Source organism: Carcharhinus amblyrhynchos, chromosome 25 (genome assembly GCF_965287045.1).
Source record: "Carcharhinus amblyrhynchos chromosome 25, sCarAmb.v2.hapA, whole genome shotgun sequence".
Classification (NCBI taxonomy): Eukaryota; Metazoa; Chordata; class Chondrichthyes; order Carcharhiniformes; family Carcharhinidae; genus Carcharhinus; species Carcharhinus amblyrhynchos.
Window position 1 is genome coordinate 8431589 of NC_137348.1, and position 19883 is coordinate 8451471.

A 19883-nucleotide genomic window follows, 5' to 3' on the forward strand; every position below is an offset into this window, starting at 1 on the left:
GAAGTTCGATTTAATGGCTTTAGCATAGAGACATGGAGCTTATCAAATGCAAATCAAACATAAGGCTGGTGCAGATCCAACAACACTCAAAACGTTGGACAGCATCCAAGACAAAGCAGCCCGTTTCATTAGCACCCTATTCACCATATTAAATATGCACTCTTTCATCTCCATCACACAGTATCAGCCCTGTGTACCATCCACAAGATACACTGCAGCAAATCCACCAAGCCACTTGACAGCACCTTCTGAATCCGTGACCGCTACCACTCAAGGATAAGCACAGCAGATATCCGGAAATACCCGGCATCTGCACACTCCTTTCCAAGCCGCGCACCATCCTGACTTGGAAATATATCGCCGTTCCTTCGCCGTCGCTGGGTTAGAACCCCGGAACTCCCTCCCTCACAGCACTGTGCGTGTTTCCTACAACTACCTGAATTTCAGTGGTCCAAGAAGACAGTTCACCGCCACCTCCTCACGGGCAATTAGGGATGGGCAATAAATGCTCAGCCTAAACAGTGACACCCACGTCCCCGTGAATGAATTTTAAAAATGGGACACCTGCAAAGCCTGATCAAAAAGATGGGGAGGGATTTTATGGCCTCTCTCGCCCCAAAACCGTAAAATCCCAGCCGAGGTCAAAGGGCATTTCCAGTGCCCACCCCTTGCCCCCTCTGATTCCGTAGCAGACAGGGCAGCGAAATTCCAGCCATAGAGTTTGTAATTTGAACAAGAGGAGTGCAGAGGTTTACAAAAGGGATCCAGAGCGTTGAGCCTGGATGTCTGAAGGTTCTACGTCAGTGTAGGGTAACAGGGAAGTGAAAAATGCAAAAAGAGACCAGAGTCAGAGGGAATGGAATGCAGAGTTTGGAAATATTTCATTGGGTGTATCATGGAAATATTTCATTGGGTGGAGGGAGTGCAGAGGAGGTTTACTAGGCTGATACCGGAGTTGAGGGGATTGAGCTATGAGGAGAGGCTGAATAAACTAGGCTTGTACTCGTTAGAGTTTAGAAGAATGAGGGGAGATCTCATTGAGACGTATAAGATGATGAAATGGGATGGATAGGATAGAGGTGGAGAGACTCTTCCCGCTCAAAAAGGACAGTAGGACTAGGGGGCACAGCCTCAAGATAAAGGGGGGGCGGTTTAGAACGGAGTTGAGGAGGAACTTCTTCACTCAAAGGGTGGTGAATCTCTGGAATTCTCTGCCCGTTGAAGTGGTGGAGGCTGCCTCGCTAAATATTTTTAAGAAGCGGGTTGATGGGTTCTTGATAAGAGAGGGGATTAAGGGTTATGGGGAGAGGGCGGGAAAGTGGAACTGAGCCACAACAGATCAGCCATGATCTTATTGAATGGCGGGGCAGGCTCGAAGGGCTAGATGGCCTACTCCTGCTTCTATTTCTTATGTTCTTATGTTCTTATGTTCTTATACTTTGGGGAACTCTGATACTGTGACAGGCACTGTCCACAGACAATTTTCACCTATCATAGAAGTCACACAGATCAGTCAGGTTGTAGGATAACTCTCTGATTTGTGCTGAGTTAGCTGATCTCTTCTCTTTACAAGGTGAACAAGGTGCACATCAATGTTGTCCCATGTATTTTGCATTTATGATAGCTTAGTTTATCAAGCAAACAAAAATATGGATATTCCTGTTAAGAGGATCTCACAGAGTAGAACAGAATCATAGAATTCCTACAGTGCAGAAGAGGCCATTCGGTCCATCAAGTCTGCACTGACTCTCTGTCAGAGCATCTTACCCAAGCTGTCTCCCCCATCTTAGCCCTGTAAACATTTAAGGTAGCCAACCCATTTAATTTTCAAATCTTGGGACACTAAGGGGCAATTGAGCATGGCCAATCAACCTAACCCGCATATCTTTGGACTGTGGTAGGAAACTGGAGGAAACCCATGCAGATGTGGGGAGAAGGTGCAGATTCTGCACAGACAGTGACCCAAGGCTGGAATTGAACCTGGGTCCCTGGCACTGTGAGACAGCAGTGCTAACCACTGTGTCACCATGCCACCCATGTGAGTGTTAGCGAATTTTAGCTGGACAGCAGTAGTTTGTCAAGCACCCCGGATTAGACGAGGTTACCACTCCTGATGAGCGGTGCATGAGCATAGATGGCCTTCACCGTCACTGGGTTAGAATCCCGGAATTGTCTCCCTAACAGCACTGTGGCTGTGACAGCTTCTACAGTCAGATGACTGCCAGTGCTCCCTGTCTGAGTTTGAACATCTGTAAACACTACATGGGTCAGATATTGCAATGCATTCATAACCAATGGGATGTGAGCCATTCAGAGTGAATTCAAAAGAGATGAGAAAGAGAAAGACACTGGATAGCAAAAAAAAAGCTGATAAAACAGCACATTGAGCCTGCACCAACAACAATCCCATCCAGGCCCAATCCCTGTAGTCCCACGCAATTAATGTTAGTCGCCTGACACTAGCGGGCAATTTAGCATGGCCAATCCACCTAACCTGCACACCTTTGGGCTGTGGGAAGAAACCGGAGCAACCGAAGGAAACCCACGCAGACACAGGGAGAATGTGCAAATTCCACACAGACAGTGACATAGGTTCTTGATTAATAAGGGGGGTCAGGGGTTAGAGTCATAGAGGTTTACAGCATGGAAACAGGCCCTTTGGCCCAACTTGTCCATGCCATTTTTTTTAAACCCCTAAGCTGATCCCAATTGCCCACATTTGGTCCATATCCCTCCAGATCCACCTTACCCATGTAATTGTCTAAACGCTTTTTAAAAGACAAAATTGTACCTGCAAATGGGGAAAAGGCAGGAGAATGGGGATGAGAAAAATATCAGCCATGATTGAATGGCAGAGCAGACTCGATGGGCCGAGTGGCCTAATTCTGTTCTTATGGCTTATGGTGTTATGGACCTGAGGCCGGAATTGAACCCATGTCCCGGGCACCGTGAGGCAGCAGTGCTGACCACTGTACCACCATGCTGCCCTTCTCAAGGGCAATGATGGGTGGGTAAAAAACTGTGAACTTGTCCGCAAAGCCCACATCCATGGGCAGATGGTAAAGAAGAGTTACCTTGATTTGCAATAGCTGGGACCCCATGAAATTGCTGTGATGGACCAGACACAAGGAGCCCTAATTATAATGACGAAGGTTCAGGTTGCAGCATGACCGATGATTGGATTGGCACCCTGAATGGGTGACATTCAATCTGATGAACAAAAACTGATTCACACAAAGTGTCCGAATTCACCCAGAGTACTGGATCCTTGAAAAATACTTTGCAACGCAGACTTCACCGGATCTGTTGCCATGGCGAAATGACTTTCAAAGCAGCTGGATAGTGGAGCGCAAGATGATTTTATTAAAGCACCTGCCACATCCAGAACTACTAAATATATAGCTTTTAATCTCAGGATTAATAAGAGCCAAGATAGGAATTTGAAAGAAAGAAATGATCTATGGTGGAAACAGCATGATTTGTAGGAAGCGCAAAGTCAGAAGGTATTGCCTCGGATCAATCAAATGGGATTGCCATATATTTCTCTTCATATTAATTGAATTGAGTGCATTACGTTTCAATTGAAAAGTAACCCATCTGCAGTTTGATTATTCCTTTGATAGGGACAAACCCTGTGTCAAAGCCTTGAGAGGTTGTAGACCATACTGAATCCCCATAGAATCTCCACAGTACAGAAGGGAGGTCATTTGGCCCATTGAGCCTGCACCGACTCTCCCAAAAGAACATCTGTGAGGCAGCAGTGCCAACCACTGTGTCGCCATGCCACCCTATGCAGATGATTTTCCATTAGAGGTGTGAGATTTGTATAGAGATTTGGGCCAGAATTCTCCAACCTCGCCCGCAGCTGGGATTCTCCAGTCCCGTTGCAGTGAATGAAGTTTTGGCTGAGCGCCAAATTCTCCGTTCTCACTGGCGACGATGGCGGAGTGAACGAGATCGGAGAATCCCGCCTTTTGGTGTCCGTGACCGTGAAGGTAATTGTAGGGGTTGTCGATCAAAGGAGTGCAACTTTTCTCCATGCCCTGTGCCATCCTAGACAACTTTTATTAAGATGAGGGGTGTTAACATTGGGCAATCAACCCAGTGTCAAAACGGACAACTCAAATCAAGTGTGGCATGGTCAAATGCAGGATGAGCCTCCTGTTGCACCAGGGTGACACTATTCGGTTCCCCATTCCAGTAATCGTTTGCACTTGGGCGAGACCTCCAAGTTAATGCAAATTGTTGTTGAGTTGGGGGAGTTCTATGTGCTGTACTCACTGGGGGTTGGATTATAAACTGCTTCAATGTACTTCACATTAGTACAGAACACAGATTGAATTAATAGTAATTATGTAATTCCCTTAACAGCTGCTACTCTGAAATGGTACAGTTGCAGAGTCAAATGTTCAAACCAGACTAGAAGTAAATAATTTGCAATGACTTACTGTGATAATGAAAGGGACAGTGTTGATCATTTCAAGGATAAATGATACTCGGAAAATCTGTTCCCAGATGTTCCCCTGTAAAGATCAATAAAGCATCAATTGACCACTTTGCATGGAGGTTCACAATTTCCATTTAGCTTTTCCACCTTTCAAATTCAATATATAAGTTCGCTAACGTGCTTCATTTGATCATAGTTGTACAGACACGCAGTACAGAAGCATCCCTTCGGCCCATCGAGTCTGCGCTGACATTAAAATCTACAGTAAACCCACTTACCAGCATTTGGCCTATAGCTGTGAATGTTCTGACATTTTAAGTGCTCACCCACGTATTTTTAAAGCTTGTGAGATTTCCCTTCCCGCCTCTACCACCCTCCCAGACAGTGTGTTCCAAACCCCCTCCCAGTTCAATGCACAAATTGCCTGCTTGGTCCCTAATGGGTCCTTGGTTGTGCTCTTGCCCTTAATATTTGGTTGATTATCTAAAGAGCAAATTGATACAAAGAGCTGATTACTTAACTTGTCCTTTGGGTTATTTGATTTGAGGCACTGTCAGACTCCAGTGTATTACAAAAATGTATCATCACAAGAGAGATAAAACTGCGGCCCTGTTTCTGATATTGATTTTTGGGGAGTGGTTTTGCAGTACATTATTCAATTCAGAATACAGTAGATCTGAATCGATATCCCTGATATCCCTTTACAATATCTATTTCTTTCTAATGAACAGGTATTCCAGTTTTCTCCCTTGTTCTGAATCCAAATGCAGCTCGCCTTTGGGTGTCTGATACGATCAGTTTTTTATTCTTTCGTGGGACTTGGACATCGTTGGCAAGGCCAATATTGTTGCTCATTCCTAATTGCCCTTCATTTGAGTGGCCTCTTGGGCCATTACTAAAGCATCAACCACATTGCTATGGCTCTGGAGTGACGTGTAGGCCAGACCAGGTAAGAATGGCAGATTTCCTTCGCTAAAGGGCATTACTGAACCAGATGGGTTTTTATATTAATTGATGGTGTGGGAGAGGAGAACTGAGGTCAGCAGGAAGCCGAACGGGGGGGGGGCAAGAAAATTAGCAGCACCCTCACCGTAAACTGGCTGTCTCTGCATATACATGAAATAGTCAGTGCAGACAAAGGGTATGTTTCATTATATCTATCAATAGAACATAGCTGGATGTTCTAAATGAACCAAAACTGTAATAAAAGACATGATTAAGTGGCCATTGTCTGAACAAACATTCCATCCATCACTAAATATGACATTACCCATAGGATGTGATTAAACAGCTACTATCTTGGGTCTATCTCTTTGTATCATATGTAAATAATTTCTCAGTGTGCATGACTGGAAACAATTATTCTAACTATTCGTTGAGTCCTACTAAAAAAAACTGTACACAATTGAGCAGGGCCGACTGAAGAAGCCTAAGCAATTCTCCAGTTCTCCGCTCCTTATCAATAAGAAGGCAATGAAGGATTGATCACTCGTGAACGCTGTGTCTGAATATCTTTTTAGCTCCAACAATGGTTTGATATTCACTTCTGAGTTTTATAATTGCAGATTTATAATTGAATGCAAATTTAAATTCTACCAGCTGCCATGGTGGGATTTGAGCCTACATCCCCAGAGGCTCTGTACTAGTTACAAATCCAGTGAAATTGCCACTATTCCACTATCTCCCCTGTGCCTTAAGTATGACTATGCCCTACGGCTAATTGATTTTTAAAAGTTATTTATTGGACTGTTTTAATTCTACTACCAGGATGTTACACCAGTCTTGGTACAGGCTTTCACAGTTGCTGTCTGCAACAGACACTGACGGCACAGTGGTTAGCACTGCTGCCTTACAGTGCCAGGGACCCGGGTTCAATTCTGGCCTTGGGCGACCATCTGTGTGGAGTTTACATGTTCTCCATGTGTCTGTGTGTGTTTCTTCCCAGTGCTCCGGTTTCCTCCCGCACTCCAAAGATCATAGAATACCTATGGTACAGAAGGACGCCACTCGGCCCATCGGGTTTGGACCAACCACAATTCCACCCTGGCCCTATTAATCCTACATATTTACCCCCCTGACGCCAGGGGCAATTTAGCATGGCCAATTAACCTAACCTGTACATTTGGACTGCAGGAGGAAACCGGAGCACCGGGAGGAAACCCACGCGGACACGGAGAAAATATGCAAATGCCACAAAGACAGTGACCCCAGGCCAGGAATTGAACCCGGATTCCTGGAGCTGTGAGGCAGCAGTGCTAACCATTGTGCCACCATGCTACGGGTTAGGTTAATTGGCCATGCTAAATTGCCCGTAAGTGTCAGGAGGATTAGCAGGGTAAATGCGTGGGTAAGGGGATAGGGCCTTGTTGGGATTATTGTTGCTGCAGGCTTGATGGGCTGAATGGCCTTCTTCTGCAGTGTAGGGATTCAATGAATCTAGAAGTTGAAATAGTCTAAGGGTGATAGTTTGAAATTATTGAGCTTCAGTGTATTACAAATTGTATCATCACAAGAGGGATAAAATTGTGGCCAAATTTAATTGCCCATGTTTCCAATATTGATTTTTGGGAAGTAGTTTGAAGTGGTTTTGCAGCAACTCAGAGTACAATGGGTCTGAGTCGATATACCCAATATCCCTTTACTATATCTATTTCTTTGTAATTAATTGTTATTTAAATTTAAACTCTGCATTGATCACAAAGTGCCTCTAATCAAATAACAAGTTCAGTAATCAGCTCTTTGAATCAGTTTTTTGAAGTTTATCTATTAGTGTCACAAGTAGGCTTACACTTACACCGCTGTGCAAACCCCCTAGTTGACACTCTCCGGCGCCTGTTCAGGTACACTGAGGGAGAATTTAGCACGGCCAATGCACCTAATCAGTACGTCTTTCAGACTGTGGGAAGAGACCAGAGCAGCCGGAGGAAACCCACGCAGACACGGGGAGAATGTGCAGACTCTGCACAGACAGGCATCCAAGTTGGGAATCGAATCCAGGTCCATGGTGCCATGAGGCAGCAGTGCTAACCACTGTGCCACCGTGCCATCCTAATTTAATCTCTAGATAATCAACTAAATATTAAGGGGAAGAGCTGGTCCAAGGAAAGAATAGCACCCATTAGGGACCAAGGGGGGCAATCTGTGCATAGAGCTGGGTGGGGGTTTGGAACACACTGTCTGGGAGACTGGTAGAGGTGGGATACCTCACAAGCTTTAGAAAGTACATGAATGAGCACCTGTTATAACATTCATCGGCTGTGGGCCAAGTGCTGGTAAATGGGATTAGTATAGATTATAGTGTAGTTCCGTCAGTGTAGACTCGATGGGCTGAAGGGCCACTTCTCTATTATATGACCTTATAACTATGAGTAAATGATGCATTTTAGGAGAAGATAGATAAAGCACGCAAGGGAGAAAATTGGAGTCATGAAGAATGAGAGGCGATTGTACTAAATTTTACTGCCTCACTCGAATGAGACCCGAAATTCCCCCAGAGATCAACGGACATTCCTGTTTTATGCCTCTTGCCCACTCTGATTGTGTGGCAGGTTGGTAGAATTCCAGCGATAAAATCCTGAGGGATTTGATACCAGGAAAGTTTCCACTTATGGGAGAGACTAGAACCAGAAGATAGAGTTTCGGGACAAGAGTTCTACTGTTTAAGATGGAGATGAAGATTTCTCTATCCCAGATGATTGAGAATCATTGAATTTATTCAAGGAAGAATTATACAGATATTTGATAGGCAAGGATGTCAAGCATTATAGGGAAGCAGACAAGAAAGTGGAGTTGAGACAACAGGCCAGATCAGCCATGATCTAATCGAATGGCAATGTGAGTGGAAGGAGCACTGACAGTTACTGTACCGTCTGGAGACAATACACATCTCTTTAACCTGTGATCAGTGCTCCTTCCACTCACATTGTCAGCCACTTTAAGACTTGAACAGCAGGTTAGGTGTAAAGATTCGCATTCTAATCAGTAATCTGTAAACTGTCTGTGCTTTATATGCTCTGTCTGAGGCCAGAACTCTCCATTCAGCTGAAGAAGGGACTAATCCCGAAAGCTAGTGAGTTTACTATCAAATAAATTGGTTGGACTTAAACCTGGTGTTGTCAGACTTTTTACTGTGGGAAAATTCACCGCAGGGCCACTGGAGAATGCCACCCTTCGATAGGATTGAATTAAAAGAGGGTAAAAACTTTGCAATATATCCAAACATTGACCCCCCCCCACCCATAAGGGCATATATAAGAGTGAAGCAGTTGTACAGTACTAATGAACTATTAATTCTCTCAATCCTCATCAATTTCAAACTGTGCTAACAGCATACAGTCAGCTTGAGATATGACAAGTGTGTGCCCAGTCTAAAACTATCAGAGCAGTTCAGTTTATGCACATGTTTAACATCTCAGCCTCTGTTCCTGGGGAGTTGATTAGCTCAGTTGGTTGGATGGCTGCTTTGTGATGCAATGCCACGCCAACAGCACAGGTTCAATTCCCATACCGGCTGAGGTTATTCATGAAGGCCCTGCCTTCGCAGCTCACCTGAGATGTGGTGACCCTCAGGTTAAATCATCACCAGTCAGTCTAGTATCATCTGGGACTATGGTGACTTTACCTCACCTTCCATTCTCATTGGCAGCTTCTTTTCCATTCAGTAATGACCTTGGGTTACATGTTCCAGGCTGCGGATCCTTCTTCTTGCAAAAAAAGTTTCTCAACATCAAGTTTAAACGGAAGTATGCACGTTGGCGTTGTTTATTGGGTATCTGCATTTTCTGAGTTTCAAATCCTGCCAGGGCAGGTAAAATGAAACTCACCTCTGTTTTAATGCTGACAAAATTAAACATTATTGTTATGGTGATCGCAATGGCCACAGGGGTCATCAGTAGATCTACCTGTGGGCTTCATGGAGGATGAACTGACTTATTGAGTGAGTGGAGACTCATAAGAACATAAGAAATAGGAGCAGGAGTAGGCCATCTAGCCCTTCGAGCCTGCCCCGCCATTCAATAAGATCTTGGCTGATCTGAAGTGGATCAGTTCCACTTTCCCGCTTCCCGACTCGTCAAATGGGGGGCAGCTAGTGGAGGTTTTCATGCCCGTAGCTTTACCTGGGTGGCACAGTGGCACAGTGGTTAGCACTGCGGCCTCACAGTGCCAGGAACCTGGGTTCAATTCCCAGTTTGGGTCACTGTCTGCTAAGTTTGCACATTCTCCCCATGTCTGTGTGGGTTTCCTTTCACAATCCGAAAGGCGTGCTGGTTAGATGCATTGGCCATGCTAAATTGTCCCCTTAATGTCAGGGGAACTAGTTCAGGTAAATGGGGTCTAAAACTAGAGGGCATAAGTTTAAGGGAAGAGATACAAAAGGGTCCAGAGGGGCAATTTCTTTTACAGAGGGTGGTGAGTGTCTGGAACGAGCTACCAGAGGTAGTAGTAGAGGCAGGTAAAATTTTGTTCTTTAAAATGTGTTTAGACAGTTACATGGGTAAGGTGGGTATAGAGGGATATGGACCAAATGCAGATAAGACCCTTGTCAGACCCCACTTGGAGTACTGTGCTCAGTTCTGGTCGCCTCACTATAGGAAGGACGTAGAAGCTATTGAAAGGGTGCAGAGGAGATTTACAAGGATGTTGCCTGGATTGGGAGGCATGCCTGATGAAGATAGGTTGAGGGAGCTGGGACTCTTCTCCCTGGAGAGACGAAGGTTGAGAGGCGACCTGATAGAGGTTTATAAGATGTTGAGAGGAATAGATAGGGTGGATTCTCAGAGGCTATTTCCCAGGGCTGAAATGGTCGCTACAAGAGGACACAGATTTAAGGTGCAGGGAAGCAAGTACAGAGGTGATGTTAGGGGTAAGTTTTTCACTCAGAGGGTGGTGAGTGAACGGAATCGGCTGCCGTTGGTGGTGGCGGAGGCGAACTCGCTGGGGTCTTTTAAAAGACTTCTGGATGAGTATATGGGATCTAATGGGATTGGGGGGTTATAGATAGGTCTATGGCTTAGTAGGTATAGAAGTGATCGGCGCAACCAGTGGGCTGAAGGGCCTGTTTGTGCTGTAGTGTTCTATAATTGGGGCTAGCTTAGGAGTTTAAAAAAAAAGGGCGGCATAGACAAGTTGGGCCAAAGGACCTGCTTCCATGCAGTAAACCTCTATGACTCTACGTATGGGGATAGGGCCTGAGTAGCATTGTGGTTGGTGCCGACTTGATGGGCCGAATGGCCTCCTTCTGCACTGTAGGATTCTATGAACAAGAGTTTGAGGTTCAGAGTTGAAGACTACCTGATTGTATATTGAAGAAATGGCCATTTCCTTTGGTTCACAACAGAGGGTGTTGGTGATGGAAGACTGACTGGATTACTGCAATTCTTATCTCAATCCATAGCAGCACGAGCTGGCCCAGGGAAAACACATCTCACGTAGCCTGTGTGCAGTCCCAGTCACCGCATTACACAGTGGCATTATAGCGCTGGACGGGGGAGCTAAGCATCCATCTGACACTGGACAAATAACAATAATGTTTCATTTACGTTCATCAGCCAAGTGGCCCAGATGGTCTGAACTTTAAACCCTGAGGGCAGAAAAATGCATAATAAGCTGTCACGTCTGCCAACAAAGCTGAGTATGCTTCACTGATGGATCATACAGAAATCATTAGGTTAAAGAAATACCCTTCAGTGTTTCATAGAATCCCTACAGTGTAGAAGGAGGCATTCAGCCCATCGAGTCTGTACTGACCACAATCCCACCCAGGCCCTATCCCCATAATCCCATGCATTTACCCTAGCCAATCCCCCTGACACCAAGGGGCAATTTAGCATGGCCAATCCACCTAACCCACACATCTTTGGAGTGTGGGAGGAAACCAGAGCACCCGAAGGAAAGCCGTGCAGACGCAATAAGTAAATAAGTTTATTTGTTTGTCACAAGTAAAGCTTACATTAACACTGCAATGAAGTTACTGTCGCCACACTCCGGCACCTGTTCGGGTCAACACACCTAACCTGCACATCTTTCGGACTGTGGGAGGAAACCTGAGCACCCGGAGGAAATCCATGCAGACACGGGGAGAATGTGCAGACTCCACACACACAGTGACCCAAGCCAGAATTGAACCCAGGTCCCTGGCGCTGTGAGGCAGCAGTGCTAACCACTATTCTACTGTACCACCCTCATCTGAACTGCATCAGAATTTAGGCTTGAAATAATTCATCTTTCAAAGATAATCCTTGGAAATGTGGATTCTTACCTTGTAGCTTAAATAGGTGAGGAGCATACTCTCCAGGAAGCTAATTAATGCCACCGAGACCTGCAGAGATTAGATAAATAAAATGTGAATGAAATGTCACAGTTAAGAATCGATTAGTTCATCCTCACTGCGTAATGCGAAAAGAAAAATTCCGCATTGCATCCACATTAACTTTTCCATTAACATGAACAGGAAGAATTTCAGCCCCCCCCATTCCCCAACCGCTCCCCCATCCCCATCAACCCCCCCCCCCCACCAAACCCGCCACCCCACGATATTCGGCACACTAGGGAAGATTCTCTCATTCTCGATTTGTACTAAAATACAATTGCATTCTTTATGTGAACATTGGCCCAAGCCTGTGCATTCCAGCCCTCAAAGCATTCCTCTGATTTTCCCACACTTTGCAAGTTTTAAGATTTACATTGCAGTTTGTTCAAGAAACAAAGAACTCCGACAGGAAGAGGCCATTCGGCCTGTCAATTCTGCACTGGCTCACCGAAAGAGTATCTTACCCAGGCCCCATGCATACCCTGCCCTATGCCTGTAACCCCGTGCATTCACCATGGCTAACCTCCCGAATTTGCAACAAGGGGCAATTTAGCATGGCCAGTGGAATTAGCACTTAGCCAATTCCTGGCTTCCAGTGGTGCTACAGTTACCTCACCAGCCCTCACCGAATCCCAGATCAAGAGTACTGAGGCTCATTGTAGCTTCACTATCACAGGAAAGACAGGGTGAACTGAGCACAATTGGGTCAAGTTACACTATCATAGAATCCACAGGAAGCCATTTGGCCCATCAAATCTGCACTGACTCGCCAAAAGAGCATCCTTCCCAAGTCCACTCATAGAATCGCTACAGTGCAGAAGGATGCCATTCAGCCCATCGGGTCTGCATCGACAACAATCCCACCCAGGCCCTATCCATGTAAGCCCACATATTTATCCCGCTAATCTCTCTAACCTACACATCCTGGGACACTAAGGGGCAATTTAGGTTCAATGTACCTAACCCGCACATCTTTGGATTGAGGGAGGAATGAACACCACCTCCACAATCACCAGGCAGGAGTGTACCCTTCCATCAGCAGTCACGGGCATTCAGCCTCCGATCACACGATAACGCAGAGTCGCTGAGCAGAGACTGATAGCCAAGTTCCGCACACATGAGGATGGCCTCAACCGGGATCTTACACTATCTGTTACCCCCACAATTTGCCTGGGCTTGCAACATTTCACTGTCTTGGCTGAAGACAATATACACCTCTTTAACCTGTGCTTAACCCTCTCTCCACTCACATTGTCTGTACCTTTAAGACTTGGTTACCTGTAAAGACGCGCATTCCAATCAATATCTTGTAAATTAAATTTGTGTCTGTATATGCTCCCTGTTTGTGAACACAAGTCCTCACTCACCTGATATAGGAGCAGTGCTCTGAAAGCTTGTAGCTTGTGCTACCAAATAAAACTGTTAGGCTTTAACCTGGTGTTGTGAGACTTCTTACTGCGGGAGGAAACCAGAGCACCTGGAGGAAACCCACATAGACATAGAAAAAACGTGCAAACGCCACACAGACAATGACTCAAGCCGAGAATCGAACCCAGGTCCTTGGAGCTGTGAGGCAGCAGCACTAATCACTCTGCTACCACGCCATCCACTCCTTCGCCCTATCCCCGTAACCCCATACATTTATCATGACTAATCCACCAAACCTACACATCTTTGGACTGCGGGAGGAAACCAGAGCACTTGGATGAAACCCACGCAGACACGGGGAGAATGTGCAAACTTTGCACTGTCACCCAAGGCTGGAATCAATCCTGGGTTCCTGACTGCAGTGCTAACCACCGTGCCACCATACTGCCCAATCTTGACACTTGATGCAAAATCATAGTCCTGCATAGCAAACTCCACACATACAGTAAGTGCAGAAATTCATAGACTTCCCTCTGTCTTGCCAATTGCTTATGCTAAATGGACCCTCAGGTCAATTTTAAAGGTGCTTAATAAGCTCTTGACAATAGACCTTAATAAGTTGCTGATTCCAGTGACATCTCTGTCCCAGTAAATGATGCATTTCCAACAAAGCAAATAGCTGATGTTCACACAAAGAATGCATTTGCATTGTAGCACAAATAGAGAATGCAGAGAATCTTTCCCAATATGTTGAACAGTCTCTTCATTTTCCTTTCATTGCATTCTGTCACCCACCTGAATTCCCCACAGTGGCAGAGGCCTGTTCACCCAAAATATAGATCCCCTGTAGAAAACAAAAAAAGCACAGTTGAATATACCTTTCAAAATCTGAGTCATACCCAGCGATTCATTCAGAAACATTACATGTCACTTCTAAATGGCATTAGAAATCTATTTACTTATTGGGCTCTGTGCGTCATTGGCAAGGCCAGCATTTGTTGCTCATTCCTAATTGCTCTTGAGGAGGTGGTAGTGAGCTGCCTTCTTGAACCGCTGCAGTTAGGGAGGGAGTTCCAGGATTTTGACCCAACCACAATGAAAGAACGGGTGATATATTTCCAAGTCAGAATGCTGAGTGGTTCAGAGGGGGAGCTTGTAAGTGCTGGCGTTCCCAGGTATCTGCTGCTCCCTTGTCCTTCCAGAAGGCAGAGATTACAGATTTGATAGGTGCTGTCAAAGATGGCTTGGTGAGTTGCTGTGGCCCATCTTATAGTCTCACAACACCAGGTTAGAGTCTAACAGGTTTATTTGGTATCACAAACTTTCAGACTGCCCACTCACCTGATGAAGGGGCAGCGCTCCAAAAGCTCGTGATAGCAAATAAACCTGTTGGACTTTAACCTGGCGATTTCTTACTGTGCCCACCCCAGTCCAAAGCTGGCATCTCCATGTCATGGCTGCCATCTTGTAGATGGTACACACTGCTGCTTCTGTGTTGGCGAAGGGAATGAATTCTGCGGGGATCCTATCTGAATTATATTAAAAAAATCCTTACATTGTAGATCAAACTCAGTTATTTAATCCATCATAAAATGCACATGTATTTTAATTCTGCTCCCATAATGAGGCTAAAGAAACTGCAGAACTGACTATGATTGGGTATAAATCTGAAATCTCATCTTCTGAGCATATGGGGAAAAAATTCTCTGCAACTCTCTTGCCACCTGAGATATCTCTGCTAATAATTCTCAGTGATGGTTGGTTTAAGGGCCAATCCTCAACTCCTTTCCCCATGCCTCAGACTTGCACTTTCAGTCCCTTATAGGATTTTCAGTTTCAAGTTTAATTTTATCATTCTCTTTCTCCCCCTCCTGGTCTACATTCCTCTGAGCTTCCTTCAATCACCTTGTTCATCAAGATCTCCTGCCTTAGAATATGGCAAATCCAACTTCACTGCCTTTTTGCAATGATGTTCACGAACAATCACTCCCCTTCCACCATCCTTAGGATTTCTTCACAGTTCTGGTGTTCTCTGCAACTCATGTGTCCCAGTTAACTCCAGAACCACAATGTTCTAGAGTTTTGGGTGTCTTCTTTTTTCTCAAGGTCCATGTTTCAACCCCATGGATCAAATTACAAAATCAATCATTCTTTCTTTAACATCTTGACTTATTCTTACACAGAGCAATTCTTGACGTTTGGAGGATGCACTCTTTGCTATAGAAGATGTGCTCGCATCAACATCATCACACAGCTTGACATTGCACTGATACACTCAATGACTTTATGGGGTCCCCGGTCAGCTAATGAGCATTGTGAGGGAACATGGAGTGGATGAATTAGAGGGCATGTGCCACATTCATGAGTCAAAGAAGATCTGGGGTTAGGTTGCAAGGCTGAAGAATGGAGGTGTGATGGACAAATAGGGAGTGGAAATGGTTTGCTCAAGTCTTTTAATTTCAGTATTTGGCAGTCAACAATAGTTTTCAAAGAACAGTGTGCAGTTAAGCACAGGAACAGGCCCTTTGGCCCAACAAGCTTGCGCCAACACTTGGCACCTTTGTAAACTAAAGATCTTTTGCCTCCAGGCAGTCCATATCCCTCTATTCCCTTCCTATTTATGTACTCGTTTAAGATGTCTCTTGAACATTGCTAATGTATCTGCTTCCACCACCTCCACTGGTAGTGTATGCCAGGCACTTACCACCCTCTGTGTAAAAAAACTTGCCTCTCACATCTCCTTTAAACATTCCCACCCCCACCACACACAGTAATTGACTGTTTTACCCTAGGAAAAAGACTCTGACTATCCATGCCTGTCATAATTTTGTAAACTTCTTTTGGAAACTGCAAACAGAGGAAATTACCCCATGTGTCTTCTCAAAAGGAGGGCAGAAGAATTGAAGGTAAAAACTATCAATTTTCTACGAAGATGTCACTGGAGATTTACCCTTCTAGTCCTAAGCAAATCTGAACTGTGCCAGCAGAGTGTAAGATTTAATTTTCTCCCATATCGCCCCAAACGAGAACTAACTCAAGATCATATCTTCACAGAAAGTCACTTACCAATCGATTTCGTTACTGGGTGATGAGTTAGAATAATTCTTCTTCAGGCATCCCGAGCTAAGAGAAAGTCCATAAATATACAGAAAGCAGCATCAGTAAACCATAAAAGCACTTGACAAGCCGTTCCGCATAATAGAGTGCTCCAAGGTACTATACAAGGAGCATGTAGTCCAGACAAATTAATAGGAGACAACTTAAAAGTGTAGCCAGAGAGATTTATTTTCAGCATGTTTTTGAAGGTGAGAAGATAGATCTTAAGGTGACGTGGATTATCATAGAATCAAATTGTACCGATGGAGGCTACTCAGCCCATCGTGCTTTGGAAGAACTGCCAATCACCCGGTCTTTTCCTCTAACATTTCACTTTTTGTGTTTTTTAAGTGTATAACCAGTTCCCTTTCAGGATTTACCGCTGAATATAGTTCCGTCACCCTTTCAGGCTGTGCACTGTTGGTCTTAACGACTTGCTAGAAAAACCCTCAGCTGGAATTCTCCAATCTCGCTTGCCCCGCTACCGTTGCCAATAAGAACGGAGAATTTGGTGCTCAGTCAAATCTCCGTTCGCTGCAGCGGAACCGGAAAATCCCAGCCATGGGCATGGTCAGAGAATCCCAGCCATGGGTGAGGCTGGAGAATCCCAGCTGCGGGTGAGATTGAAGAATCCCAGGCAAGATCAGAGAATCCCAGCCATAGGCGAGATTGGAGAATCCCAGCCATAGGCGAGATTGGAGAATCCCAGCCGCGGGCATTCTTTTTTCAATCTTCTTGTCAAACAGTGTAATTAAATCCTACTCTGAAACTCCAGGGGACAAACCTAAAAATACTGCATTAACTCAGATTAAAACAAAGACCCCATTCATTAGGATCAATTATTCTTCTGCATTCTGGGCTGCCAGTTGCAGACAATCAGCACCATAATCAGAGCTGAAGTATAAAACATACCCCTCAGAAGAAACATGACACAAATACATTTCTTAAAGGCACAGCATCGTCACAACACAGGATTCTGGATGAGACAAGCAGTGGGTCACTGAATGAAATAAAAGCAGAAAATACTGGAAAACCTAATGGCTCCAGTATGGGGAGAGAAACAGATTTAATATTTCAAGTCGATGCCCTTTCCTCAGGACAAGGCGAGTACTGAATAGGTTGGCAGTCTCTATAGGATGGGGTGGGATGTACAGGATGAATCAGACCTTGAGACCTTGGCCATGATCCTCACAAAGGCAATGAGATAATTTCAATCACACTCTTTGTAAGTCAATTTGCAATCATCTCAGTAGCACTGACAGGAGATAATAACATTCTTTTGTAGCAGTTTGGTGGTACAGAACTCTAAACATTGCTGAAAAAGAGATACGTCAAAGCATTTTATCTTGTACTCATAAGGCACGAAGAAGAATACATGGAACAAAATGACAATTTTTACTGTGCAAAAAGAGAATGCTGATTGGATGGCAAGCATTACTGAATAGAGAGACACGCTGTCGAAGCTTTCCATTTTGTACTCATCAGGACAGATGCCGGAGTGCCAAATTTCAAAGGAAGAAACAAATGTGAAAAGGGTGCTAATTGATTGGTCAGTCAGCCCCATGGGTTGAGGCATTGCCATGGAGAATGCACTTGGGTGATATTCCATGTTTTTGTTCAATTAAAAAAAGGTGCAATGCCTGGACATGTACTTTCTGCTTGCAGAGGCCAGCTGCCCTGTGTCTGATCATATGTAGCTTCTAGCATAAGTGATCTCCATCGTGAGTTGAGTCTGGCTGTTAGTGTACTTCTTAACAAATTTGGGATAGTTCTGTCCAAGCACAGTCAGAGGCCAACATTATGGCTGGGATTTTCTGGCCATAGCGTGTTTTCTGGCAGTGGGGGCAGCTCACCATTGGCCGATGGCAGGTCCTTCTGCTCCCACTGGAGTTTCGGGTGCCTCGCCCACCCCACTGCCACGGGGCCTGCCACATTTGACAGGACCGGCAGGTCCCGCCAGCGGGAAGGGCTGGAAAATCCCACTCCACGTTTTGGATTTTGTAAGCAGGGGTTGCCTGAGTACTGTCAATACTCTGCCCATTGTGAACAGCTGGCAGGGTGTGCCATTTGACATGCCCGTCAGCCATTTGGAAATGCAGTTTACGTACTGGCATCACACCAGCACTGAAACAAATATACCGTATTATTCCTTTGTGTTGTAGGCAATGCCAGCTGACTAGCCAACCAATCAGCACTCTCCTCTCATACAGTAAAGAACGTTACTTCCTTTGAAATTTGGTGTTCTTGCAGTTACCCTGATGAGTCCTAAGATGTGTGGGTTAGGTGGATTGGCTGCGCTAAATTGCCCCTTAATGTCAGGGGGACTAGCTAGAGTAAATGTATGGGATTAAGGAGATAGGGCCTGGACAGGATTGTGGTCGGGACAGACTCGATGGGCCAAATAGCCTCCTTCTGCACTATATGATTCCATGAGTGCAAGATGCAAAGTTTCAACACTTGTCTCTCTTCTTGTCAAATTATTTTATGTTACACTTTCGAGCAAGAGTGAAGCATTGTTTATTGTAGCATTGGAGGGGAGAAGTAATGGCAGAGTGGTTTTGTTATGAGGCTAGCATCTGGGGAGCCAGGTGATGCTCTGGGAACCCGGTTCGTAATCCTACCATAGCAGATGGTGAAATTTGAATTCAGTAAAAATCTGGAATTAGAAGTCTATTAATGACCAATGGCTTCCTGAACCACTGCAATCGATGTGGTGTAGGTAAATCCACAGTGTTGTTAGGGAAGGGGATTCCAAGGTTTTGACCTTGCGACAGTGTGGTAATAGTAGGGGTGTAGTTTCAAGTCAGGATAGTGTGTGCCTTGGAGGGGTATGTTGGAGACACTATAAGATTAAATCATTTACAACAAGTTGGTCTGCAGCCAGGCCATAATACTCCCTCCAGCCGCCTGCATGGGCTGTAAATTGGTAGAATAGGGTTACCAGCCCAAGGGAATGTGATGGCCTAGTGGTATTATCGCTAGACTATTAATCCAGAAACTCAGCTAATATTCTGGGGTCCCAGGTTCGAATCCCGCCACAGCAGATGGTGGAATTTGAATTCAATAAAAAATATTTGGAATTAAGAATCAACCATTGTCAGAAAAAGAACCATTTTATTCACTATAGGTCTTTAGAGAAGGAAATCGCTACAATGCAGAAGGAGACTACATTGACCAACATCCCATCCGGCCCCTATCTCTGTAACCCCACGCATTTACCCTGCTAACCTCCCTAACCTACACACCTCAGGACACTGAGGGGCAATTTTACACGGCTAACCAATCTAACCCACTCATCTTTAGAGTGTGGGAGGAAACCGGAGCACCCAGAGGAAACCCACGCAGACACGGAGAGAACATGCAAACTCCACACAGACAGTGACCCAAGGCCGGAATTGAACCCTTGCCCCTGGGGCTATGAGGCAGCAATGCCACTGTGTCACCCTCACTGTGCCACTGCGCTGCCCTCTTCATCAGCTGTTTATCACTTTGAGATCTCCGGAAAGTCATGACAGGCACTATAGAAATGCAACATTCCAGAGGAGATAGCCTCAGCACTGGATCAGATATGAGATTTGAGGTGAAACAGGACAACATCCCCTTAACTGAAGCTGCTTTAGAAGCAGACTTTAAGCATTGGTTTCCATGGTGTACAGTTCCCAC

General features: G+C 45.1%; 1 protein-coding gene across 3 annotated transcripts in view; it reads right to left on the minus strand.

Annotated features, from left to right (window-relative positions):
* kcnt1b (potassium sodium-activated channel subfamily T member 1b) overlaps positions 1–19883 on the minus strand; it is a 443838-nt gene that overhangs the window by 159406 nt on the left and 264549 nt on the right. For all 3 annotated transcript variants that reach the window (XM_080212543.1, XM_080212545.1, XM_080212546.1), the window contains 4 exons: positions 16191–16247; positions 13920–13968; positions 11706–11765; positions 4449–4523 (listed from right to left, as the gene is read on the minus strand). In XM_080212543.1, the coding sequence (XP_080068669.1) occupies positions 4449–4523; positions 11706–11765; positions 13920–13968; positions 16191–16247 (241 nt within the window). The remainder of the gene's footprint in view (positions 1–4448; positions 4524–11705; positions 11766–13919; positions 13969–16190; positions 16248–19883) is intronic.